We start from the raw sequence: 27902 nt of genomic DNA, 5'->3' as shown, positions 1-27902 counted from the left end.
AGGAGCTGGGGCAGAAATCCAAACAACTCTGGGGCAGCCAGATTAGGAAGCAGGCGCCATTGGGTCAACCTCTCCAAAGACCAAAGAAAACACTTTTGCCCATTAAATGTTCTGCTAGTTAAGTCTCCTGTCTCTGGGCAGGTTGGCCTCCGGAGGAGACATTCCCAGGTATGTCCCATATTTGCAGGTATTTGGGGGTGCATCTACACTGTAGAAATAATGAAGTTTGACACCACTTTAACTGCCCTAGCTCCATCCTGAAGAATCCTAGGATTTGTAATTTTGCTTAGTGGTTTGAGTGTTGGATTATGGCTCTGGAAGACAGGGTTTGATTCCCTGCTAGGTCATGGGAACCCATTTGGGTCACACTCTGTCAGCTTCAGGGGCTGGCAATGGCAAACCCCTTCTTGGTAAGAAAACCCCATGACAGGTTTGCCTTAGGTTCACTATAAATCAGAAATGACTTGAAGGCACACAGCAACAAAAATTCCATAGGATGGAGCTACAGTACAGTACTTAAGATTATTATCTCTACATTATTACTTCTATGCATCCTAATAGAGTTTGGAAAATGGACTTTTGGGGCTCTTACAAAAACTCCCAGCAAGCGTGGCCAGTGACCACACTTGCTGGGGGGGGGGGATTGTATTCCACCCAAGTCGACTTTTCCAAGCTTTGCATTTGGAGTAGTGAGCACAGCCAGAGAGGTTTTTATTAATGAACGATGTTTTAATGTTTACAGGGTGCCAGATATATATTACCTGTGGGGTGATGTTGTTCTACCGGTAGGATGTTCTGAATTACATGTCTTAGTTGCTTGTTGTTGTTGTTGTTTTGTTAATAAAATTATGTTTAGGATCCTTAGCCATATGGTTCACATACATCCTCATCATTCCAAAATAGGTTGTTGTACTCATTTTGTTGTTGTTGTTTGCCTTTAGGTCATCTCTGACTCATGGAGACCCTAAGGTGTTTTCTTGGCAAGTCTCTTCAGAGGGGGCTTGTCATTGCCATCTTCTGTGGATGAGAGAGTGTGACTTGTCCGGGGTCACCTGGTGGGTTTACATGAACCCTGATCTCCAGAATCATCGTCCATTGCTCAAACCACTACACAATACTCCAGATATACATATGTGGCAGCACCTTTAACTAGTTTTTATTTTAACAAGTGCTTTCATGGATATAAACCCACTTCTTCAGATGCAATATAGGGTGATATCCAGGCCTACTGTTTAAATATCCTTTATAGTTAAATATGCCTTATTCCTGAAGCATTAATATATTGCTCTGTACTGCATCTGAAGACTTGGGTTTATATCCACAAAAGCTCATGCTAAAATAAAAACCAGTTAGTCTTAAAGGTGCTGACACATTCCTTCCCCTCCGCTTCCTCTTCTTTTTAATGCTGCAAGAGACTAACACAACTGTTTCCGTGAGATAGACATGGGAAGACTATTTCCAAAGACCTGAAACTCAAGCTTAACTCCATAATTTAAGGTGAGATGGTGCAATATCTATGAGTGTATCTGTCTAGAATTGTAGAATCATATGGTAGGAAGGTACCCTAGGATCACTAAGACCAATGCTCTGCCATGGAAGAATTCACAGCCGAAGTACAGTTGCACGGTGGTCATCCAAACTCTGCATAGAGGCCTCCAAAAAAACAGAACCCACCTTGTTCTGGGGGAATCTATTCCACTGTTGAACCACTCTTACCATCAGGAAGTTCTTCCTAGTGGTTAAATAGACTCTCCTTTTATCCAGTTGAAATCCGTTGCTCCATGTCCTAGTCTCTAGAGGAGTGATGGCAAACATTTTAGAGACCGAGTGCCCAAACAGCACCCGAAAACCCACTATTTATCACAAAGTGCCATGTCCCTCTGGCTTTCTAGTAACAAACTCTGGCAAACTGTGCTGGGGCGACAGCATGTGTGCCCACAGAAAGGGCTCTGACTGCCACCTCTGGCACTGATGCCATACGTTCGCCACCACTGTTCTAGAACATCAGAAAACAACCTTGCTCCATCTTCCATATGACATCCCATGAAATACAGTCAGCCCTCTATATCCACAGATTTTTTTTATCCATGGATTCACGCACCCACAGCTTGAAAATATTTTTAAAATATATCAGTTCCAAAAAGCGAATCTTCATTTTGCCACTTTATATAAATCTGCCATTGTATTTAATGGGACTTGAGCATCTACAGTTTTTATTATCCATGGCAGGGTAACCAAACTGCAGTGAACACCAAGGTCCCACTGTATTAAAAGATTCTTATCATACCACCTTTCCATTTTTTCTTCTCCAAGCTAAACACACCCATCTCCCTAAGCCATTCTTCATAGGGCTGGGTTTCCAAACCTTTCACCAACTTGGGCATCATTCTCTGGGCATGTTCCAGCTTGTCAGTATCCTTGCCTGGACACAGTATCCCAAGTGAGGTTGGACTAAGCAGACTACTTCTCATGATCTGGACAATACATTCCTCTTGATGCAGCATAAAATTGCATTGGCCTTTTTAGCTGCTGCATCACACTGTTGGCTCATTTTTAGCTTGTGGTCTATTAAGACCCCCCTAAATCATTTTGACATGCACTGCTGTCAAGCCAGGTGTCAGCTATCCTATATTTCTACATTTTTCTTTTTCCTGCCTGCTTGTACTTTGTTGTTACTTGCCCTCTAGTCATTTCTGACTCATGGTGATCCTATGGCAGGGTTTTCTTGTTAACATTTGCTCAGAGGAGGTTTGCCTTTGCCTTAATCTGAGGCTGAGAGAATGTGTCTTGAAGAAAGTCACCCAGTGGGTTTCCATGACCATGCAGGAGTTCAAAACCTGGTTTCCTTGAGTGCCAGTCTAAACGCTCAGACCACTACACCATGCTGGCACTCTCATATAGTATCTTGTATTCATCCCTGGTGAAATTTATATTGTTAGTTTTAACCCATCTCTTGTTGAAACTATTTATAGAGTTGTATTTGCTTGCCATTTTCAGAACCAATGATAAAAGTGTGGGATAAAAACATTTTTAATAAATAAATAAATTGCCAGGGAGAGCCAGTCAGGAGTAGTGGGTTGAGTGTTGGGCAGTGAGAAGAGACCAGGGCTCAAATCCTCACTGGGCCATGGAAATTCACGGGGTGATCTTGAGCAAGTCATACTCTCTCAGCCTCAGAGGAAGGCAAAGGCAAACCCCCGTGACCAAATCTTCCCATGAAAACCCTGTGATAAGTTTACCTTTGTTGCTGTTATGTGTTTTAAAGTTGTTTCTGACTTACGGCGACCATAAGGCTAGCCTGTCACAGGTTTTTCTTGGCAAGACTTGTTCAGATCGTCTTTGCCTTTCTCTGAGGCTGAGAGAGTCTGAGTTCCATAAGGTCACTTGCTGGGTTTCCATGGCTGAGCAGGGATTCAAACCCTGCTCTCCAGAATTGTAGTCCAATGTTCAAACCACTATGCTACACTGGTTCTCCAGACATAGATATAGATACCCCCCAAATTCATAGACAGTTAGTACTAACAGATAGCTCCTATCTAAGGTGCCATTGCCCTCTGGTTTTTTGGATGCCCTTAGTATAATGGAATTGCAAAGGGATAGCAGCCTAGGCAGGTGCTAAGAAATGGGGATGAGGGAGTTGCAAAACTGAGCAGGGATCTGAACACAGATTCCTGCAAACTGAAATTCCATACACTCTGCCTATATTTATTAATTCGATTTTTATTCAATTTTATTTTTGGCACTGCCCTTTGATCTTAGTCTCTGGATGTTTTGCAAAAGGAATTTCATCACCCTTTTTTTTTAAAAAAAAAATACCATCCAAGCATCCCATTTGAATGTGAAGCTGTCAGAGATTTTTTCTTTGTAACCGCTCAAGATTGCAAAACCATTTGTGAACCTCCCTTTGCAGGCATTTTGTGGCTAGGGCTAAGAAGCTCTAGAGGCTGGATTTGTGAAATTTGTATTTAGCTTATTTTTATTTGGGATCTCAAAGTATGCCATTCTGTTCCGTGTATCCCCCAGTATTATCCTGACAGCAACCCTGTGAGGTAGGTTATATTGGGAGAGAAAAGGACTCACCCAGGTTACTCCAGAGAGGGAAGTTGAGAAAACAGAAGAAGGAAGGCTGCAAGAATCAGAAAATTAATGACAGGTTTTGTGGAAAGGAGCAAGGAATTGATCAGACTCTTAAAAATTACCCATCGGGTAATGCCTTTGAAATGTACTTCTTCAAAGGCATTACAAAGAAGAACAATAGATACATGATAAGCAATGTTACATTGCTAGAATAGGCATTAAAGAAAAGAGGGAAAGGGCCACAAATACAGTCAGCCCTCTATATCCGTGGATATTTTTGTCCATGGATTCAAGCATCCACGGCTTGAAAATATTTTAAAAATATATATACATTCCAAAAAGCAAACCTTGATTTTTCTATTTTATATAAGGGATACCAAATTGCTATACCATTGTATTTCATGGGACCTGAGCATCCACAGTTTTTGATATCCACAGAGGGTCCTGTAACTAAACCCCAGTGGATACCAAGGATCTACTGTACAATAAAAGCTCTTGTACTATGGACACCACAATGTCTTTCCTTTTCCCTGCAGTGTGCAGCTTTCTTCTCCTGCTGTTCTCTCTCCTGATTTTCGTCTTCCAGCCTCCTGGGTTTAGGCCTTCTCAATGTTCCTTTGGACTAGAGTTCCCTAGCTTGGCACCCTCACATTGTGTTGGATCACAACATCTACCATCCCCAGCAGCTATGGCAAATGAGTAAGGAGCAGTGGCGTAATTAGGAGTGTGTGAGAAGTGCGGACCACACCAAGTGACAGTGACATCCTAATGTGGGGTAACACCATTGGTCCCTAAACATCTGCCTTTTGGAAGAAATGGGCTGTGGCATTCACCTTTATCCTTTTAAAATGCTAAAGAGATGTGTGAATGTGGGTGATGCTCAGTGGGAGGAGAAGCCCTCCTTTTAAATTAAATTTAAAAAATTAAAAATTGCTAAAATTTATATTTTAATATTTTAAAGAAAAACACCACATCTTATCAAATGTTCACTTTGACCACATGAACCTATGTTCATTTAGGCTGTGTGTATCATAGTGTAATTGAATTTTAATCATTTTAATTTTACTAGTTTTATGGCACAACTCATGCCATTACATTCAGTGGTAGATGAGAATTATGATTTATGAGTCATATTTAGGTACAAGAAACATTGCTATGCACTCTGTATGGTGTGGTATGGGAGGGAGTCAATGGAGGTATGTGACATTATGAGTAACCATGCTGAGTGATACCAACCCTAGGGACTCCACTGGCGAGGGGGCTGGGGATGATGGCTGTTGCGATCTGATGCATCTGGGATGGGCAAAGTTGGCTGCTCTCTATCCCATGTCATAGCCCTTCTTCTCTAAGCCTGACCACATTCCTCTGTCCCCTTGACCAAATACTTCCACTGTTCTCTATCATCCTAGGGCTCTGATTCTTGATCTCTTCCCTTTCCTTCCCAGGGCCTTCTACTCAGAAAACCAGTGAGGAGGGGGAAGCAAAATGTGAAAAAGGAAGAAAGCCTGTGGCATCACTGGCTTCCATGCCATAGGACTGTGATGGCAAACCAATGGCACATGTGTCCTCTCTAACACGCAAAACACCCAGTGCCAGAACATGTTTAAGTTTGGGCACTTGGTCTCTAAAAGGTTTGCCAACACTGCCATAGGATGATAAATCCTAGGTCAGCCCTGTCTTCTGAGGAAATCTTTCCCAGCCTCATCAACCAAGCCTAAAAGAAGTTACATTTCTCTGCTGGCCCTCCTTGTGCTTCTACTACATCAACCCTGGCTGATGGTGAGGAATGCTTCAAGTTACAGTCCCTATCATCCAGAAGGCCTCACAATTCTCAGCCCGTCTCTTCTAGGTAAGGGACAAAAGGGAAGGAAAAAGGGGCTTTCGTGGCACCTTTAACCTCGTTTATTGTAGCATATTAATGCATCACATCCTGCCTGATCTTGGAAGCTATGCAGGGTCATACCTGGTTAGGACTCAGATGGGAAGTCGCTAAGGAATTGCAGGTTGTATTTCAGAGGAGGAAGTAGCAAAACCACCTCTGAGGATTCCTTGCCTAAGAAAACCCAATGAAATTCATGGGGTTGTCATAAATCGACAGACGACTTGAAGGCTCATGCCTTGGAAAAGGCATGGCTGACTGGCACTTTGCATTGAAGCGCTTGTCCAGCAACATTTTGTTGCAGCCGGTGGCTCGTCATAAGAGATGTTTTGCTGCTTGTCTCCAGTCTTTGGGGCAAAAGGTGGGAGAGGAATGTAAATAAATGTATATGAACTGGGAAGCCAGTATCTCTGGTCCTTTGCCCTTGTAATCATCCACCCAGATCCTTCCAGACCTGCCTTCCAGGAAGGCCATTTATTCCGCAGACATTGCAGAAGCACTTGGATTTTCTCCCTACCTTCTCTTTGCCTTCTAGGAGTATCTGTTGGCTGTGAGTTTGCAGAGGCTGAGACTAGAGGGACAGGAACTGGAGGGAAAGATATAATCTGCAAAGACCAGAAAAAGAAGTGTCTCATTATCCATCCTAAGCAACTTATTAAACTTCCTGCCAGTTCAGGTACTTTGGGTGTGAGCAGTATCCTCCTCTTCCTCCTTTATTGTTCTTGCAGACACTGTGTTTTCCAAACTGAGTGAGATGAGTACTAAATAAATCATTAAAATTATGGTGTGATTACAAAAACATGCAATTTAAATATAGATTTAAGATTTAGAAACTGCCTGGCGGCGGCAACTACTATCACCACAATTATTATTACTACTATTATTAAAATATTTCTGGCCCACCCGGTCTCATAACACCTCTGGGCAGGTTGCAATCATAGTTTAAATTTTAAATGGTTTTTATTTATTAAACAGGCAAAAATAACGTAAACATTCCAAAAACGTGTTTAGCAATTGGGAGAAGCCAAAGCTGTTCAAAATCATGGGTGCCTACAAGCTGAGTTGTGGGCCTTCAAGTCATTTCCGATGTACAGTACCCCTAAGGCAAAACTATCGCAGGGCTTTTTGGGGCTGAGAGTGTGTGGCTTGACCAAGGTGACCCAGCAGGTTTCCGTGGCTTAGTGGGGATTCGAATCCTGGTCTCCCAGAGTGTTCAGTGTTCAAACCACTAGACCACGCTGGCTCTACATCTATGCTGGTTATGGAAGAAATCATTAGATGTCTAAACATTGTAAGAAGAGCCATGTTTTCACCAGATTCCAGAATGGTGCCAAATGCTAATTTTACTTAGGGCCCTCAAGGGGAGGGCATCATCATCATCATCATCATCATCATTATCCCACAATGAGGGTGCCACTGTAGAGAAAACCCTGTCCCAAATCTTTAGACAATGGATTGCTCATCAGGCAGACATATATAGGGAGAGGGTGCACAAATAATAATAAATAAATAAAGTTTTTATTTTTATCCCGCTCCTTCCTGCGATCAGGGCGGCTTACAACAAGGTTAAAAACAACAGTACAATAAAACATTATAAAATACAGACATATCAAAGCAATAAAAATAACAGACAAAAAAAAAAGCCCCATAGCCCAACCTCTTGGCCACGGAAGAGGAGGGAGGCCCACAGGATCTTAATCGGGGAATGCCTGTTGGAACAGGAAGGTTTTCAAGTCCTTCCTGAATTGGGCCAGGGTAGTAGTCGAGCGGAGCTCAGTGGGCAGCGTATTCCAAAGGGCTGGGGCAGCAGTGGAAAATGTCCTCCGTGTAGTGAAGGATAATCTAGCCCCAGGCACCTTCAGTAGATGCTGCCCAGACTTTCTGAGGGTGCGGGGCGGAATATACGGGGAGAGGCGGTCCTTCAGGAAACCTGAATGCACAACAATGAGGACTAGGTACTCATCCCAACAGAGGCAGCATAGTGTAGTGGTTTGGGAATTAGACTACGACTCTGGAGACCAGGGTTCAAATCCCTGGGCGACCTTAGGCAAGTCACATTCTCAGCTTCACAGGGAGGTGAGACCAAACTCCCTCTGAATAAGTTTTGCCAAGAAAAACCCCGTGGCAGATTCATCTTAGGGTTGTTTTAAGTTAGAAATGACTTGAAGGTACCAAACAAACACAAATGAGACCTCAGTTTGTACAGTCCAGGTTGAGATGTTGTTGTTGTGCATCTTCATGTCATTTCCAAATTATGGCTATACTAAGACAAACTTTGTCAAGAAAACACAGTGGGTTTTTTGAAAGGACAGGATTTCAGACTCACCTGACCTGCACCCTTTTTGCACAGTCATCATCCAGGAGCATGCAAGGGAAAGAGGGAAAAGGCATGCACAGAGAGAGATCTGAAATTCTGGAGGTTGCGCATGATCTCTCTGCACAAGATCTGCAGGTTTTATTATCATTACCTCTCTGCATATCAGAAAGGTTTGTGTTTTGTTTTTTACAAGATTTGTTCGGAAGTTTGCCATTGCCTTCCTCTGAGAGAGTGTGACTTACCCAAGGTCACCCAGTGGGTTTCTATGGCAGAACCAGAGTTCAAACCTTGGTCTCTTGAAGGCCTTTTGCACGGAAGTCTGCTTTAAGGATTTGAAATGACTTTTTGCATTTTGTACTGTTTGCAGCAACTGAACTATGCTGAGGACAAAGGGGAAAATTGGAAGGAGGAGAGAAAAACTGAGACATTTTAAAAGCAGCTGAAAAAGTGGGATGGTAAAAGTTTAATCAGGATTATTGCTGCCAAACTGGGACAGTTGAAGGATCTAGGGTGACACCCGTCGTTGCCCTTCCAAAATGCCCTTGAAACCTCTCAGTTTCCTTTTCATTTAAAAACAAAAGCAATCCATTCACCTGCAACCCAAAACCCACGTACAAAAGATTTCAGCTCATTAAAGCAGACCTCTGCGGAGGAGAAGGTTGCGTCAGCAAAATTAATCTTGTTTATTCCAGTTTCGGAACAGTGGGTTTTTGAAAGGACAGGATTTCAGACTCACCTGTCCTGCACCCTTTTTGCACAATCATCATCCAGGAGCATGCAAGGGAAAGAGGGAAAAGCCATGCACAGAGAGAGACCTGAAATTCTGGAGGTTGCGCATGATCTCTCTGCACAAGATCTGCGGGTTTTATTATCATTACCTCTCTGCACATCATCTGTGGATTTGGAGCATGCAAAGGGGACCTTCTGTTTCCATGGGAAATTGGGCATGGAATACTCTTCAACCATAAGGAAATAAAGTCCCTAATTCTTATGATTGCAACTGATATATAAATAAGTAATTTCCCTTAAGAAGCTTGGCTCCGTTCTGTCCCATGTAGAACCTGGTTGAGCTCTGTAATTACTCCTTTCCAAAGAACAGTTGTCCTTCCCACCCATGGCGTGAGCTCTTCTTGGGCTCCATTGGTAACAAGTCTAACTGGTTTGGAGGCCTCCAGGGGAAGGCTATATCGGGCACAGGACATAAGCAAGAAGATAGTGAGGTGTGTGTTGTTATGGTCTTGACCCCATCCCTGGTTGTGTGGGTGAAGGTGCATCTTTTAATTCTGGAATGTAGTGCTGGTGTTTCAAGTTGTCATTCCGTATCTTCCAGTCAATCCCAACTTATGGCAATCCTATTCTATGGTTTTCTTGGCAGGATTTAATTGGAGGAGGTTTTCCATTGTCTTCCTTTGAGTTTGAAAGCATGTGATGTGTCCAGGGCTGAATAGGGATTTGAACTTGAGTCTCCCAGAGACCAGGGTTCGAATCCCTGGTTAGCCATGGAAGCCCAGGGGGTGACCTTGCCAATTATTCAGACTTCAGACCACATCACCACGGTGGGTCCGCAATTATTGTTTCAGTTATTGTTATGTGCTGGCATCAACTTCAGTTTTATGTCGTCCCTATGAATGAGAAACCTCCTAGAACCCAGAGCATCAACTGCCTTACTCAGGTGTTGCAACTCAAGGTGGGCTTGTAAATGACTGAATCAATTTACTCGTAGTAGTTCTTCTTGTGTGCCTTCAAGTTGTTTTCGATTTATAGTCACTCTAAGGTGTGGGGTTTTCTTGGCATGATGTGTTTAGAGGAGGTTTTCCATTGCTGTCTCCTGAGGCTGAGAGCATATGTCTTGGCCAAGGTCACCAAGTCGGTTTCATGGCTGAGCAGGGAATGAAAAACTGGTCTCCAGAGTTGTAGTCCAACTAACTTTCCCTAATTCAAGTTTCTTACATTCCATGTTCTTACTATATATAATAGAGGGTGAGCATGGCATAGTGATTTGAGTGTTGGACTGCAACTCTAGAGACCAGGGTTTGATTCTCCGCTCAGCCAAGAAACCCATTGGGTAATCTTGGTCAAGTCACATACTCTCAACCTCAGAGGGAAGGAACGACAAACCTCCCTTAAACAAATCTTGCCAAGAAAACCCCATGATACATTCGCCTTAGGGGCATCATAAGTCGGAAATGACTGGAAGGCACACAACAACAACAAGAAAACAATGTACATTGTTCAGCTTTGGACTTCTGTTTCACTTCTGAGCATGTCAGCAGCTAAACATCTTTTCAGTGTCATTAGACCCAGCACTGCTTGTATTTGTCCTCTGTTCTTCCCCAGTAGCTGTCTGGCCTGGGATTCTCATCTTCCATCACACTCCTGTTGAATTTGGGATTATCTCATCTTCTGGTTTTCAAGGTAAAAGGTTTTAGGATAGGTTTACCATTCTGTCTGAACAGTGCTAGAATTAGCCATGATGCCACTGAGAGCAGGCGTGGTGTAGTGATTTGAGGGTTAGACTGGAGACCAGGGTTCGAATCCCTGCTCAGTTATGGAAATCCACAGAGCGAAACAATTGTATGTATCATTATTGCCTTTGAAACCAATTTTACAGTGGATGTGAAAAGTAACAGACAATAATGATAAAGGGGAAAAAAAACCATCTGCAACATAGTCAGGCCCTGAGCCTCCCTTCCAAACTGCTGGAGACCAGTATGTACCAGTCTCTCCTACATCAGCACTGGTTGCAGATGAGAGTATGCCAAGATGAAAATGGAATGAGGAGGAGGTAACAGATCACAGCTCAGCTCCTAAAGTCATGGAGTCACAAGCAGGTACTGGCTAGGAGAAAGGGAAGGGTGGATCTTGGAAAAGTTACCTTTTCACTTTTGTTGTTGTTGTGTGCCTTCAAGTCGTTTCCAACTTAGGGCGACCCTATCATGGGGTTTTGTCAGCAAATTTCTCCAGAGGGGGTTTGCCACTGCCATCCTCTGAGGCTGAGAGAGTGTGACCTGCCCAAAATCACCCAACAGGTTTCCATGGTCAAGCCGGCATTCAGACCCAGGTCTCCAGAGTCATAGTCCAACATTGAAACCACTCTGCCATGCTGGCTCCTATAGTCCCCCATGAATTCCCCAAACTAACTGGGGCATTCAGGGAGGTTTAGACCAGAATTTTTCTGGATTTCTTTTGAAGCTGTGCAGCTCAGTGGTTAATCCACTCCCATTAATAGTTTCAGGAAATCCCCTTCCTGGGCTCCTTGAAGCCTGCATCTCACCAGTTGCTTGGTCTTGCCAGTCTATGCATGCACAAGGCTTCCCATTTTTCAATCCTGTTTTGAGGTCTCCTGTTCCTTTATCGGTTCATCACACAGGTAAGGCAGCGTGGTGTAATGGTTTGCATGCTGGACTATGACTCCGGAGGCCTGTGTTTGAATCCCAACTCAGCCATGAAAACCTACTGGGTGACCTTGGGCAGGCAGCACTCTCTCAGCCACGGAGGATGGCAATGGCAAACCTCCTCAGAAAAACTTGCTGAGATAAGCCTGCGATTTTGTGGATTTTGGCTTTGTAGTAGTTGCTGCATGCCTTGAGGTCATTTATGACTTATGCTGACCCTAAGGTGATCCTATAGCTTACACACACACACAGAGAGAGAGAGAGAGAGAGAGAGAGAGAGACACCTTTTGGACAACAAGCTTTAGGATTGCCATAAGGCAGAAATTACTTGAAGGCGCACGACAACAACAGGTGTAGGTAAATATGAGAGGTGGTACAGGTCATGTAAGGGTGTGCCTATGTACATTTACCAGGGGCTAACAATAATGGCATCTTGCAAACACAACTGTACTGTACCTGAAAGCTCAATTTATATTTTTAGCAACAATACATATACATTTGACATCTATGCCCTGTCCCTGAAGTCCCATGCATCTTCTGAAGTGCTAATGTAGGACTCTTCTGCCTGTGTGGATTAGTATTTCTGCAACATATGGTGCAATGTTAAAGCCCTTGTGTGTAATTTAACACACACAGAGCGTTGGACTACAGCTCTGGAGACCAGGATTCGAATCCCAGCTTGGCCATTGAAGCTCACTGAGTGATCTTGGACATGTTATACTCTCTCATCCTCAGAAGAAAGCAAAGGCAAACTCGCACAGAACAAATCTTGCCAAGAAAACTCCATGATATGTTTAACTTGGGGTCAGCATAAGTCAGAAATGACTTCAAGACACAGCAGTCACTACAAAATCCACAAACAGCGATACCTTTGCCAAATCCTAAGCATAAAATGTTTCATGCAGGCTTTCAAAGTTTTACTGGCTTCTTCAAAAGGCAAAGATTATAGAATACTAGAGTTAGAAGAGACCCTCAAGGGTCATCCAGTCCAACCCTTGCCATGCAGGGATACACAATCAAAGCAGCCCTGACAGATGATCACCTAGATGTTTTTTTAAAAATCACACAGGAAAAAAAATGGTGATGATGTTCAGAGTCACAGACCTGCATTCTGTCTGAGACGTTGTCAGTTAAGATGGCATTAAGAGATTTTGATGCAGGGAGAGGCTATTCCCTCTATTAGCCATGTGTGGACTAAAGACAAAGAGCAATAAAAGTCCAGTAATAAAATTTAAGCTCTGTTGGCAGCAAAGTAACTGATCTTGTGATTCAGCTGCCCCTGTCCTGTGTGAACCTAACAGCTCCTTTTTAAGGCAGAGAACATTGAATTTTCCTGTTATATCAGGAAAAACTTTTAGGTGCCATAAGCGCTTTACAGACCGCCCAAAAGGGCGGTCTGCCAGTGCCGGTGTTTGCTGCGCCAGGCAACCGCAGCGGACAAACCATGCAATTCTCTGGCGCAGCAAAAAGAACCTGCAAAAAGCGGGTTCTTTTTTGCGGCGTGATTATGATGCCACAAGGCGCCAATGGTGCACTTGCGGTGTCATTTCCATCCTGCGACGTGCGGATGCTAAGCGTCCGCTATGTTAAAATGGCGGTGCCCATGTAGAATGGGCACCGCCATTTTGTACGTGCTCGGCACATACTAGGGTTAGGGGCGTCCAGAAAGGACGTACTTTTTGGCAGTGTGGAACCCGCCATATAGATACTATGACTCTGGAGACCAGGGTTCGAATCCTACCTCTGCCATGTAAACCTACTGGGTGACCTTGGGCAAGTCACTGTTTCTCAGCTTCAGAGGAAGACACTGGCAAACCCTCTCTGAAAAAACCTGCCAAGAAAACCCCATGATAGATTCTCCTTAGGGTTTCCATAAGTCGGAAGCGACTTGAAGGCACACAACAACAACAATTTGAACTACAACTCTGAAGACCAGGGTTCGATTCCCCACTTGGCTGTGGAACCCACTGGGTGACCTTGGGTAAGTCACACTCTCTCAGCCAAAGAGGAAGTCAATGGCAAACCTCCTCTGAACAAATTGCGCCAAGGAAACCCCATGATTGGTTCGCCTTAGGGTTGACACAAGTCAGAAATGTCTTGAAGGCACGCAACAGTGAAAACATTTATATTGGTTTTTATCAATTTGCTGCCCTGGATGATAATAAAGTGGGATAACAATAGTTGAATTAATAAATTAACAGAGAGAAGGGGGGAAACCAGGTTGCAATGGCATCGCCTGACCTTGGGAAGGCTTTCCCTAGTCAGTTTTACAGTATTGCTGGGGCTGAAGGAGATGGATCCGCCTACCTGTGTCTTTCCGTGTCCCCAGGGCCAGCAGACACCCCTATGATGACATCTCTGCCTTCTTTCCCTGTTGCAATCTTTGATTATGTCTTCAGCTGGAAGGAGAAGTGGGTTTAGCTACTCACCAAGTAATAACAAATGCTATTTTGCAGCGTGGAAGATGTTAAGAGGAAATGGTTCTTGTTGTGTGCCTTCAAGTCATTTCTGAAACCCAAAGGCAAACCTATCCTGGTTTTATGGTAGGTTACTACCTTTCTATTTCAGTAGCCATTGGATTGATTTCATAGAATCACTGAGTTAGAAACATATCCCTAAAGGCCACCTAGTCCAACCCCTGCCATGCAGAAATTCACAATTACAGTGTTCCTGAGAGATGCCCATCCAACTTTTATTTAAAGACCTTGTAGTGGTTTGAGCATTGCCCAATGACTCTGGAGACCATGGTTCGAATCCTGGCTTGGCCATGTAAACCAACAGGGTGACCTTGGGTAAGTCACACTCTCTCATCCACAGAGGATGACAATGGCAAAATGTCTCTGTAGAAATTTATCAAGAAAACCACATGATAGTCTCCATGAGTCAGAAACAACTTGAAGGTACACAACAACAAAGGAGAGGCTACTACAGCCTTCCAAGGCAGTCTATAATCCACTCTGAAACAGCTCTTGTAAGTTGATAAATTCTTCCCCATGTTTAGGTGGCATCTCTTTCTTTGACATTCAAATCCACATTGCAAATTACAAGTAATCATTAGGCAGAACATTGGGTTGTTTTTTTTAAATTGTATGTTTTTAATCATGTTTTAAATGTACAGGTTGAGTCTCATTTATCCGGAATTCCAAAATCTAAAATACTGAGTCCAAACCCCAAAACTTTTGTCATGGCTGGCTGAGATACTAACACCAATGAATCATTGTTCAGTGTACACAAACTTTGTTTTGTGTTCAAAATTATTTTTAAAATATTGTATAAAATTACCTCCAAGCTCTGTGTTTACATGTTTTCGTTATGTGCCATCTTGTAGCGTCCCTAAGGTCAGCCTATTATGGGGTCTTCTGGGGCTGAGAGTGTGTGACTGACCCAAGGTCACCAGTGGGTTTCCCTGGTTGATCTGGGAATCAAACCCTGATCTCCAGAGTCATAGTCCAGCACTCAGACCAAATCTCCAAAGAAGTAGAGTCCTCCACAGTCCTATGCTATTCCACTTTCACGCAGCTCTTACAGTTAAGAGGTTCTTCCTAATGTTGAGATGGAATTCCTTTTCTTGCAATTTGAACCCATTGCTTTGTGTTCTAATCCCTGGAACAGCAGAAGGCAAGCTGTCTCCATCTTCTGTGTGAAATCCCTTCAGATATTTACAGACGGACGAATCATATCACCTTTCATTCTTCAGACAGAGATGTGTTGCTATCTGAGTCTCTCAGATTATATTCTCTGGTTCTCCCTTGCAGCAGCTGTTGCCAGATTTCCTCCATTCATTTTCTGCCTTTATATTCGCTCTTCTTCAAGTTATCTTAGGACCAGCTAAACTGTCTCTGTTGATAGGGCTGCATCTGCACTGCAGAATTAATGCAGTTTGACACCACTTCAATTGCTATGGCTCAATGCCATGCAATTCTGGAAAACAAAATGCAGGTCAGAAGCTTTCGAAGCGCCACTAGCTTCTTTGTTCATTTTTTTCTCATGTATGATTTCAAGCACCTTTGTCCAATGAAGAAGCCAGTGGAGCTTGGAAAACGTGCATCATAGGTTTTGTGCATTTTGATTTTCCAGCACCCTTTCACCATCTTCCCAATGCTGATGTTGCTCAAAAGACCCAACTGGAGAGAGGACAAGGATGAATGGTGGCTGAGGAATGTTAGCAAGGATCTTCTTTATTGGGGTTTTGTTAACTGGGGTATTTCTGTACTGAGTACATGTTGTTTTGTGCTTTCAAGTTGTTTCTGTGGTGATCCTATCACAGGATTTTCTTGGGAAGTTTCTTCAGATGGGGTTTGCCATTGCCATCCTCGGAGGCTGAGAAAGTGTCACCCAATGGATTTACATGGCAGAGCCGGGATTTGAACCCTAGTCTCCAGAGTCCTAGTCCAACACTCAAACCACTCCACCACACTGGATCTCACTGAGCACATAGAGATGGCTGTTGTCTTTGTGACCTACTTGTGGCCCTTCCCAAGACAAGGGCTTCATCTGCACTGCAGAAATAATCCAGTTTGCACCACTTTAACTTTCATGGCTCAATACTATGGAATTCTGAGTATTGTAATTTTGTGCGACATTTAGCCTTCTCTGTCAGAGATCTCTGACAGAGCACAGCTTTGAGTCATGGCAGTTAAAGTGGTGTCAAACTGGATTATTTCTGCACTGCGGATGCAGCCAAGGATGTGAAATCAGGCCAGTCTGAGCCGAGAATTTGAAGAGTTTCTCGGTGGTTTCATTGCTTTAAAATTCCTCCAAGTTCCTCCAGTCTCATGCAGTGCAGCTCAAGTTAGCAGAGCATTTCTCATCCTTTATCTTGGTGAGCCTAATAACAATCTTGTAAGGTAGGCTAATATCTCAACTAGGCTGCATCCGCACTGCAAAAATAATCCAGTTTGATACCACTTTAACTGCCATTATTCTGAGATTTGTAGTTTGTTGTGGCTCCAGAGCTCTCTGATGGAGAAGGTTACATGTCTCACAAAATTACACTTCCCAGAATTCCATTGTATTGAGCCATGGCAGTTAAAGTGGTGTCAAACTGGATTATTTCTACAGTGCAGATGTAGTCTGGGAGATAGTAACTTGCCATTACCACCAAATTAATTCCCGTTCTGGGAAAAGAGCAGGATACAAATATTATTATTATTATTATTATTATTATTATTACAGTATTATTATTATGCTGTGACCGGCCAAATGCATGTCTCCTATTCACGGTATGGGAGGGAAGAAGTGTTGTTTCTTTAAAGCCACCTGGACAGTTGGTTCTTTTAAAAATATCCTCATTATCTGTTCATGAGTGTGCTTTTTTTCCTGTTGCGGGAATTCTTACAAACCATGTGGTTTATTTGTATACCACATTTGACACAGTCTATTGTGCCCAAAACAATTTGCAAAACAAATAAACAGGGTTCCCATAATCACAGTTCTGCTACATCATGGCATAAACTCATGTTACAGTTGACTTATTGCATTTCGAAAGCTGGAACCAAAAACGAGACATACCAGTAAGTCAGTTAATAGTACGGAGTGCCAAAATCAACATCATTTAACCATTGACTGTACTGTTCCTACTAAGCGAAGTGATCCAAAAGATTCCTCCTTGACATTCAGCTCACAGCAGGGTTGTCCTTAGCTCTACTCTCTCCTTTCCATGTTGTGATGTTGTGTATCTTTAAGTCATTTCTGATTTATGGGGACCCTAAGGTGAACATATCACAGGGTTTCCTTGTAAGATTTGTTCAGCTGTGGTTTGCCTTTAATTTCCTCTGAGGCTGAGAGAGTGTGACTTGCTTAAGGTCACCCAGTGGGTTTCCATGACTAAAGCCAGGATTCAAACTCAAGCCTCTTAAAGTCCTAACACTCAAACCACTATATTGTGCTCGCTCTTGTTTAGATATCACAGGGATCTAAACATGAGAAAGAGGGTGCATTCACATTGCACAATTATAGCAGTTTGATTCCATTTTAATCACCATGATTCTGGGTGCATCTGCACTGCAGAAATAATAGCAATAGCAAGTCCATTTCTATACCACTTACCGATGTATTAATGCAATCTGACATGGCTTTATTTGCCATGGCTCAGTGCTTCAGAATCCTGGGATCTGTAGTTTGTTGGGCCACCAGAGCTCTCTAACAGAGAAGGCTATATGGCTAACAAAACTACATTGCAGAATTGCAAAGCATTGAGCCATGGCAGTTACAAGCGGTGGCAAATTGCATTATTTCTGCAGTGCAGATGCAGCCCCCATCCTGTGCAATCCTGAGATTTATAGATTGTTGAGGACAGATGAATGTTCAAACTCTTAATTACCTTGCCAAAAGCTAAATCCCAGGATTCCATATAGCCATAGCAGTTAAAGTGCTATATCCTGTGTGTGCATGTATTTAAGTTACTGATTGACTTATGGCAACCCCATTAATTTCAACAGGGTTTTCATAGAATCATAGTATCGTAGAGTTGGAAGAGACTCCAAGGGCCATCCAGTCCAACCCCATTCTGCCATGCAGGAACTCAGCATCAAAACAACCTGGAGAGATGGCCATCCAGCCTCTGCTTAAAAACATCCAAAGACCTTGCCTTTTCTAAGGCAAGGAATTCTCAGAGGTGGTTTTGCCAGTTCCTTCCTCTGAAATGTAGCCTACAGTGACAGCCAGCATGGTGTAGTTGTTTAAGTGTTGGACTTTGACTCCAGAGACCAGGGTTTGACCAGGCTATGAAACTCACTGGGTGACCTTGGACAAGTCACACTCTCTCAGCCTCAGGAAAAGGCATTGGCAAACCTCCTCTGAACAAATCTTGCCAAGAAAAACCCATGATACATTCACCTTAGGGTTGCTGTAAGTGGGAAATTGAAGGCACGCAATAACAAACCCGGTGTTCATTGGCAGCCTCCCATCCAAGTGCTTACCAGGCTGACCCTGCTTAGCTTCACAAGATCAGAGGGATCTAGTGTCCTTAGGATATTTAGGCAACTCAAAGTGGTGTTAGATGGCTATAGTGTTGGGTCTGGAGGCACTGGAAGTATGACACTAGGTGAAAGTTGCACTGGTGAGACCCAGCTTCAAATGCCCTCTCAGCTGCCCAGCCTTTTGCAAGGCTCTGTCTCTTAGCCTAACCAGCCTCACAGGATAGTTGTGAGGATTTTTTAAAAGGGAGGTGATGGAGGGAACCATTTATGCAACAGACTTCGAGTGATAAGGTATTATATAAACTTTATCTAACTGGAACCCCCAGATTCTGTCAGCCATATTATTCTCTAAATCAGCTTTCCTTAGAATCTGACAGAGGAACCTGGGGATGATGGGAGTTTTAATCCAACCTGGTTGGAGTTCTCTAGCTTTGGGACTGCTCTTACATTTTCCTTTGAAACCTAACATACCGATTTAATCAGTAGTAAAATGTAGGATTCTGATCCTTTCCACCATCAGATATCTATTTTGGATGAATATTTGGGAGCACATGGGCCTACATCACAAGGTATAGGATTGCAATTCCCAGCAGTCTTAGCCAGCACTGACAGTGTGCAGAATGCTGGGAACTGTGGCCCAACAGCATGAAGAGGGTGCCACGATTCCCACACCTGGGTATAGAAAAATGCATTCTCTTCCTGCATGGCACTCAAGGTATTTGGGGCTGTTGCAAATGTGGGAACCCTGAAAAAATGGGGGCTAACACTTTTTCTAGTCCCTTGAGGCTTTGTGGAAAATATCTCCATTATGTTAGACAGTTTCCTCTTGCAATATATTTGTAGCAGTGATGGCACAATCTCTTTGAAGAAATGATCAAAGCACTCTCCGAGTTTCCATCTGTGGAGTGGGATGGAGGATATATCCTGCTCTTGTCAGCAGCAACAACACTCTGGGGTTTATCACACGGGCTTATTTCAATATTAAAGAGAGATTAAAGTCCATTTAAAGCATCCTGCAAATGAAGTCACGCGGATTATGATAACACGCAATTGTGCAAATAAGGTGATATCAGAAATGCATTGTCGCTGAGATGCCGACAGTAAAAAGATGAACACTAATGCTCCTCTGTGACCACTTTAATGGCGGGTTTTGTGCGACGTCATGTGAAATTGTTATGTGTAATGACGTGATTTTTCTGGGATATTCACGGGATAAACTCCTGATCTCCTTCATGTGAAAACTCCTCTCTGTCATCCCAAATCAGTCATCTTGAAGAGGGTCTGGTTGTGTCTTTGCAAGATTTTGTGGCTGTGTCTCCCCCTGGTGAACCATTTGAGCAACCCTTGCTGGTAATTCCTGCTTGCTAAGAACCTACAAGAGGACTATGAAAGGGTCTTGTCACATATTTGGGAAATGGAGATAGCCCCAGGACTTCCTTAAGCCTTCAGGCAAGGAGGCCTGTCAGCTCTCTGACCCATATTGTAGGTAAAGCCCACCCCATCTCTGCTGCCTCTCAGCAGGAGTGTGTCCAGAGGACGGCAAGTAAAATAAGAGCATAATGCCACTCTATTCCGCTTTTGTTAGACCTCATCTGGAATATTGTGTCCAGTTCTGGGCACCACAATTCAAAAAGGGTGTTGACAAGCTGAGAGGTGTCCAGAGGAGGGCCACCAAAATGGTGAAGGGTCTGGAGACCATAAAGCCCTATGAGGAATGACATAGGGAGCTGGGTATGTTTAGCCTGGAGAAGAGAAGGTTAAGGGGTGGGGGTGGGGGGTATGATTTATTTCAATGTTGTGTGCTGTCAAGTCGTTTCTGACTTATGGCAACCCTACCATGGGGTTGTTTTGGCCAGATTTGTTCAGAGGGGGTTTCCCTGAGTCTGAGAGCATGTGATTTATCCAAGGTCAACCAATGGGTTTCATGGCCAAGCTACAAATCAAATCCTCCATAGTCCAACAATCCAACCACCAAAGGCAAGAAAAATGAAGTGCACAAATATAGGATGGGTGGTACCTGGCTTGAAATCAGTACACATCTTAGTAGACCACAAGCTAAACGTGAGTCAACAGTGTGACGCAGCAGCTAAAAATGCCAATATGACTCTAGGCTCTTTCAATAAGAGTGTAGTGTCTAGATCAAGGGAAGTAATATTGTTACTCTATTCTGTTTTGGTCAGACCTCACTTGAAATCTTGTGTCCGATTCTGGGCACTACAATTCAAAAGGGATGTTGACAAACTGGAGCATGTTCAAAGGAGGGTGACCAAAATGGTGAAGGGTCTGGAAAGCAAGCCTTATGAGGAATGACTTAGGGAGCTTGGTATATTTAGATTGGAGAAGAGAAGATTGTGAGGTGACATGATGTATGTGTGTATATGCCTTCGACTTATGGAGACCCCTTTAATTTCATAGGGTTTTATTAGGCAAGGAATACTCACAGGTGATTATGCCAATGCCTGCTTCTAAAATAGAGCCTACAGGATAGCCATCTAAATATCTGAAGGGACGTCATGTAGAAAATGAAGCAAGCTTGTTTTTTTTCCATTGCTGTTCTGTTTTGTTTTTGCTGCTGCAGAAACTAGAGCATGAATCACATGAATTTAAATTACTGTACAAGAAAAGAAATTCCACCTAAACATTAGGAAATGCTTCTTTACTGTGAGAACTGTTTAGCAGTGGAATAGACTTCCTTGGAGAATGGTGGAGTCTCCATTTCCGGAAGTCTTTCAACTCTGGAGACTAGGGTTCGATTCCCAGCTTGGCCTTGAAAACCACTGGGTGACCTTGGTCAAGTCACACACTTTCAACCTCAAGGAAAAGCAATGGCAAACAACCTCTGAACAAACCTGGGAACTAAACCATTTACTTTATTAAAATAAAATAAAGCGCACCACTCCAGTTTCTGATGACCATGATGAGAAATATGGCGTTCCATCACTGGAAGAACTAGGTTTTGATACAGATGGATTGCCTTCTGCTGTTTGGCCTGGTGGAGAAACAGAAGCTCTTACAAGATTGGAAAATCCAACCTACACTTAAAAGCATAAAAAGCCATTTTAAAAAGATAGCTATTTTTAACATATATATTTTAAAAATCATACTTTTCCTTTTGCGACACGTTTAGGGAAATTCTCATTCTGTGCAAACTGATGTGTGTGCAAATGCGTGTTGGATTTGTGCATTTCAATCTGTGCATTTGGTCCTTTGCAGGACAGCAGCAAGGAGACTCAGTCTGCTAATGAGACTTATGCAAATGCTCCTTTGGTGATGCACCAAGTGCAGAAGTACTGGATGGTCAAATCTCATTATTCCCATAAAGGAGCCACATTATTTGGATAGGAAGAATCTCCAAGCCCCAGATGATATATATAGAGAGATCTCTACCATCTGGGGCTTGGAGATGCTTGCTCCCCAAAGAACGTGGCTCCTCTATGAAAATAGTGCCAGTCAAGAATTGGCCATCCAGCACTTCTGCACATGGCCCCTCACTCTCATCAAAATACACTCCTTTGGCTGTTATAACCTTCTCATTGTTCAGGTGCCTTTACATCCTGATGCATATCCCACACTTCTGTTCTATTGTTAAGTTTGGTTCTTTTTTTCTCTCTGTTGGAATATATACAAAAACTTTGGATCTGAATGCTCTCAGGTGTCCCACACTTGGCTTCTGACTGTTCCATAGCTCATAAGGGGTGACTCTTTTTGGCTTTAGCCAGTAGACTATTTTGCAGGTAGGTTGTGGTTGCAACTGCTTTTCCTCAAAGTCTTGCTGGTAGTTTTTTGTGGGTTTTTTGGGCTATGTGGCCATGTCCTAGAAGAGTTCACTCCTGACATTTCACCTGCATCTGTGGCTGGCATATTCAGAGAAGATGCCAGCTACAGATGCAGGCAAAACATTAGGAGTAAACTCTTCTAGGACATGGCCACACAGCCCAAAAAACCCACAAAAGCTATGGATGCTGGTCATGAAAGCTTTTATCTTGCTGCTGGTCTTGCATCTAGAAGCATGCACCCTGGTTTGTTCCTGGGTTTTGGCACTAGAACAGGTCCAATGCCTCTCTATCTTTTCATTGAACAGTTCCTTGAAATAGCACAGGTGATGCTGGGAAGGGAAGCTGGAGGCTGTGCCTAGAAGAGGAGGTGGTGTGTTGGAGGAAAGGAAATGGAATAAGAGAATCTGCATCATAACAGCCAAGTGGAGGCTGGAGCTGTCAGGAGGTGGAGGGGGAAGCCTGTTTAGCCTTTCTTCTGGGATTTATTCTCATTCAGTGACTTTCTCCCCCTCCTTTTCTTTCCCTGATTCCTCGTGATAGGCCACAGGTCCTATTTGAAGTGCCTTCTCAGCTGCCCATTGGCTGATGGAGCCACCCCCTTTGAAAGAGGTGGGTGGGTCCATGCCTTGAAATAGACAGCCCATCACTCTTGCCTTTCCAGAGAGGGAGGGTGAGAGACAGAGAGAGCAACAAGCCAGACTGCAAGCAGCCTCTCTGTCTGCCTTTGTTTGCTCCTGAGTGCCTACACCAGCCCTATTGTGCCAAGCAAGCCAGACGCACAAGGGTAGCAGGGAGACACCACTGGTGAATGAGGCCCATCCTTGCAAGGCTTGTGGTTCCAGGGCTCGGCACTGATCTGTCCCCTTTTCCTCCTTTCTTTGCAGCAAACCACTGAAGCAGGGGCAGCAAGACACCCTTTCTCCTGCTGGAAAGATTTTGACAAGGCAGAATTTGGGATGAAGCAACCTGGCATGTGAGACCCGTCGTAACCCTCTACACACACATTGGGGCAGAAGCGTTGTGGGACCAGGTGAGTGGCCACCACACTCCAGAGCATCATGCCAGTGGAGACACTCCAAGCTAGCCATACCATGAAAGGGATTTCGGCTCCCATGGCACCTTTCACTTCGGCCATGCCCTTCCGAATCCTGAACAAGGGCCCCGAATATTTCCGTCGGCAGGCAGCCAGCGTTCCAGTTGCCACCAAGAAGCTCAGCGCTGTGGAAAGGCTGGAGGCCGACAAGGCCAAGTATGTCAAGAGCCAGCAAGTGGCCAGCACCAAGCAGGAACCAGTGAGGCCTCTGTTACTCAAACAGCCGCTCTTCATGCCAGGGGTGAGGAGGGTGATGCTGACCCCTAGCCGGAAAACCCCGCAAGCTGGGCGCCGGCCGGACCTGTGCGGGGCCAAGACCTCCCTCAACTTAGAAATCCTCAACAATTTGATCAACTTTTGCGACAGTCCCCTCTCTCCGTTCCCCAAACCGGAGAAGAGCCCGCTGGAGCCCAAGTGTTTCCCGGGCACCCCCCGGAAGAAGGGGACCCCTACGGAAGGCATGAGTAAGTTGTCGCAAAGTTCGGCCTCCTCTTCCTCCAAGCCCCCCCAGCACTGTCGCCGTGCGCAGGGTGGATGTCCGGCCCTGTGGGGCAATGAGAGCCAGAGTCACCCCAACTATTCAGCTGACTCCTGTCCCCACCTCGCCGGCCCAAGCCCGGATCCTGTCCGCAAGTCCTCTGAACTCCCCAAACCCTTGCGGCGAGCTGCGGCCGGAGAGCGCCAAGCGTCAGACCTGCTTGCACCGATCCAAATCAGACCTGAGCGACCGGTATTCACGGGCCACAGCTGACCTGGAGCGTTTCTTCAATTACTGCGGCTTGGATCCTGAGGACGTGGGGGACATGGAAGTGGAGCGTTTCACCCGGGCCAGTTCGGACATTGTGTCCGTCAAGTTCCACAGTGTCAGCACGGCCAGCTCGGAGGGGACCCGTTCCCGGCGTAGTGCCATCACCTTAGAGGAGCGGCAGGCCGAGCGCATGCCCTATGGCATCTCCATCATCGAGCGCAACGCCCGAGTCATCAAGTGGTTGTATGGACTACGGCAAGCCAGAGAGTCCCAGAAGGTATCCAACGTATAGCCAGCCAAAGGAGGATAAATGGAAAGAAAGCAATGTGTTCCCAATGGTTTTCTGTGTATGTTTTGCTATTGACAGTGGTGGGGAAGGTTTTGCAGCTGTTGCATGGTTTTTTTTTTTATGGGGGGGGGGGTCCCTTTGGGGAAGCATTGTCTGTGTGTGTGTTTGTGTGTGTGCAGTAATTCTGATCAGGGATCATTCTTCTACCTGGTCCTTGTCAGGTAGGTTAGAAAAAATCCTTCTGCAAAAAGAGAAGGTGATTTGAGCATCTTCTTGAATTAACATTCAACACTTGAAGAACAAAGCATGGCCCTCCAGAGGTTGTTGGACTAAAATTCCCAACAGCCCTAGCTATCATAGCTGTTGATGGATGCTGAGAGCTGCAGTCCCAACTACATCTGGAGGTTGGCATTTCCATCCTAAGTGGGCCACCAGTACGTATAAAATGGAAAAGGTGGTTTAGAATTTATTCCCTCTTTAACATTCCCCCACCACTGCGAGATGTGTCTAGTTACATGTCCCATCATCCCCAGACAGCATGGGTGCCTGGAGATAATAGGTGTTGGTATTGGACAGATCTAGAGAGTTTGCATCATGGCTCAAGTGTGCAAGAAGGCAGCTATCAAAACATGTGAACATTGCAGAGCCACTCTGGCAGAGAAACCCTGAAGGAATTAGGGGGATTCTTATGAGGAATGACTGAGGGAGCAGAATATGTTTAGCTTGGTGAGAGGTGACATGACAACTGTCCTTAAATATCTGAAGGGATTTCATGTAGAAAAGGAGCAAACTTGTTTTCTACTGCTCCAGAGACTAGGACACAGAGCAATGGATTCAAACTACAGGAAAAGAGATTCCACCTAAATATTAGGATAAAATTCTTTGCTGTTTAACAGTGGAATGGACTGCCTCAGAGGATGATGGACTCTTCATCTTTGCAGGTGCATAAACAAAGGTTGGATGGGCATCTTTGAGGAGTGCTTTAGTTGTGTATTGCTATATGGCGGGGTTGGACTTGGTGGCCTTTGTGGTCCCTTCCTCTAGCATTCTGTTCCCAACAGTCCCTGGATCCGAAATGCTGTCCAAACCGTTAACCTGTTTGCATGCTTTGCTCTGGGAACCTGCCCTTTGAATGGCAGGCTGAAGGATTAGCAAAGGCAACAACTGGGTTGGGTAACAATGGGAAATCTTAGGGGGAAGAGAGTTGTAGAAATCAGACACATTGTGAGGCAGGCACTGGAATGCAAGCTGCTTTTTGTCTGGAATACCTCCAGGGCTTGGCATCCAGCAAAGAACCAGGTGGACTCACCCACCAAGAGTGGCATCTTGTAGCAGGGCGGTTTTCCAAGAGGAGCAGATCCAGGCAGGCCAACAAAATCTGACCCTAAAGTGACAGGTGCATTGCAAACTGAACACAAAGGTAGAATTCAAAGATACAGCCATGTTAGTCTGTAGAATCAGTATGTAGAGAGATCTTAGTCTGCAGAATCAGTACGTAGAGAGAGCATTTAGATTCACCTGAGGAAGTAGAACTGAAGTCTACAAAAGCTCATGCTGCCAATTGCTTTCTTTCAGTTAGTCTCAAAGGTGCTACAAGATCTCTCTACATACTGAACACAAAGGGTACCAAGATCAACCCTCAAGAGTGCAGTGGCCATGTGATAGATAGATACATAGATAAATTATTTTACAAGCAGCTGTAGTTTCCCACATTTGGAGACCAGGGTGGCCATCCATCCATGTGTCGTACCCCCCAACATTGCCATCACCCACCTAGCCCATCGTCTTTCCCTCACCTCTTGCAAAAACTCCTTATTTCCAAGAGATTTTGGTGCCAGGCCTATTGAGGGGAATCCTCCATCACACAACTGCTCTTGTGACCTGCTCCTGAACATCTGTTTTATAACTTTAGAAACATTACCTTTTGGGGACTACACTTCCCAGAATCCTCCAGCCAGCTGGCTGGAGGATTCTGGGAAATGTAGTCCCCAAAAGGTAACGTTTCCACACTCAATCCATTTGTTTTCAAGCTACCCACAGGCCTTGCAAATATTGTTAATCAGCTGCTTTTCACGAGTAATTTTCTTTGTCCACGTCTTGTTTTACATATATATATATATATATATATATATAATTAAAACGGGAAGGCAGTTTAAAAAGCTGTGCCCCCATTAAACAGAAACACCACTTCCTCTGAATTGTCAAAGATGCTCCCAAATCTCCTTTGTGCAAAGCTTTCAAGAGAGGAAGGATATTGTCTTCCTATTTGCAAGCCAGCACTAAAAGGGAGGCAGGGAACAGAGTGCAACTAATCTCCCCTCCAATAATAATGATGATGATGATGTGCTGGGAAACAGTGGATTCTGATCCTCCCTGGTCCTTGAAAGATGGATCCAATTTACATGCTCTCATTTTGATGCTCTTCCAACACAGGAATCCTTTTTTTGTCTTGATTGCTCAGTGCTTCCTTCAAGATCTCTGTTTGCATCGGATTTTTGAGTTATCTAGCTGATTTTTTGATGTGTGCAGGAGGTATTAAAGGTCTGTCCACTTTTCTCATTCTAGTAGTGTATTTTCCTTTGGAACTGGGAAGGATGCACCGGCAAAATGAGCTGTATCTGTGGTTCCACATAGAACAAAGCCAAACAAGAGTATTTTCCTAGTCAAGATTTAGTGCAGAAGATGCTCACCGACAGGGGACTTATAGAGGTCTGTGATAGGCTCTGAGCTTGGGCAAGGGCCTTTTTTGGACTACATCTTCCAGAATCCCCAGCCACCTGGGGCAAAGTACAACCTGGCTGTGCAGAATTCTGGTAGTTGCAGTCCAAAAATGAACGTTTCCCCCTCCAAGCTATGGATCAGTTGACTAGAGCAAAATTTGTATAGGATGATGAGCTATGCAGACATCCACCTACCTCTGCAGAACAAACCAGAGTTTTTTCTGTGTGTTTAGTGTGTGTGTGTGTGTCAGTTTGTCTGTGTATAAACCTTTGTATTCCAAAACACTGAGCCCCACTCTCTTGGCAATGCCTGTGTCATTGAAGGTGTCCAGTCTTGATATTTATAATAATTCTTTGTACTGTTGTCTTTCTACATTTGTACATTATTTTCTGCTGACCACTGTCCAGTTGGAACAGGGAGATACAAAAACCTTGTCAACGTATTTGTATTAAAGTTGTGTTTTTAAAAATAAAAAAGGCTTTTGGTTTTAATTTCCTCTTTGGCCTCGGCCAGAAGGTTATCCTGGAAGTGACTTGTTGCCGGAGGGATGCGGTTGCTTATAAAAATAAACTCACTTTTCAGAAGGGAGGGTGATGATCCTGTAGACAGGCTACACAGTTCGGATTAAAACCTTTAAATAATATGTATAAATAGAATGTAGAGACATAGCTGTGTTAGTCTGGAATA

General features: G+C 44.1%; 1 protein-coding gene across 1 annotated transcript; it reads left to right on the top strand.

Moving 5' to 3' along the window:
• FAM110A (family with sequence similarity 110 member A) lies at positions 1–26460 on the top strand. Its single transcript, XM_042463704.1, is given in 6 exon segments — positions 1–168; positions 5523–5926; positions 6492–6632; positions 8641–9493; positions 23249–23959; positions 23961–26460. Coding segments are annotated over 2 exon segments (1074 nt in total). The 5' UTR covers positions 1–168; positions 5523–5926; positions 6492–6632; positions 8641–9493; positions 23249–23422; the 3' UTR covers positions 24498–26460.
• Positions 26461–27902: the final 1442 nt, after the last annotated feature.

The sequence above is a fragment of the Sceloporus undulatus genome, chromosome 4, assembly GCF_019175285.1.
Source record: "Sceloporus undulatus isolate JIND9_A2432 ecotype Alabama chromosome 4, SceUnd_v1.1, whole genome shotgun sequence".
In the NCBI taxonomy this organism is placed as follows: Eukaryota; Metazoa; Chordata; class Lepidosauria; order Squamata; family Phrynosomatidae; genus Sceloporus; species Sceloporus undulatus.
The sequence above is the reverse complement of the archived record's forward strand: the minus strand, read 5'-3'. Positions and strand labels throughout refer to the sequence as shown.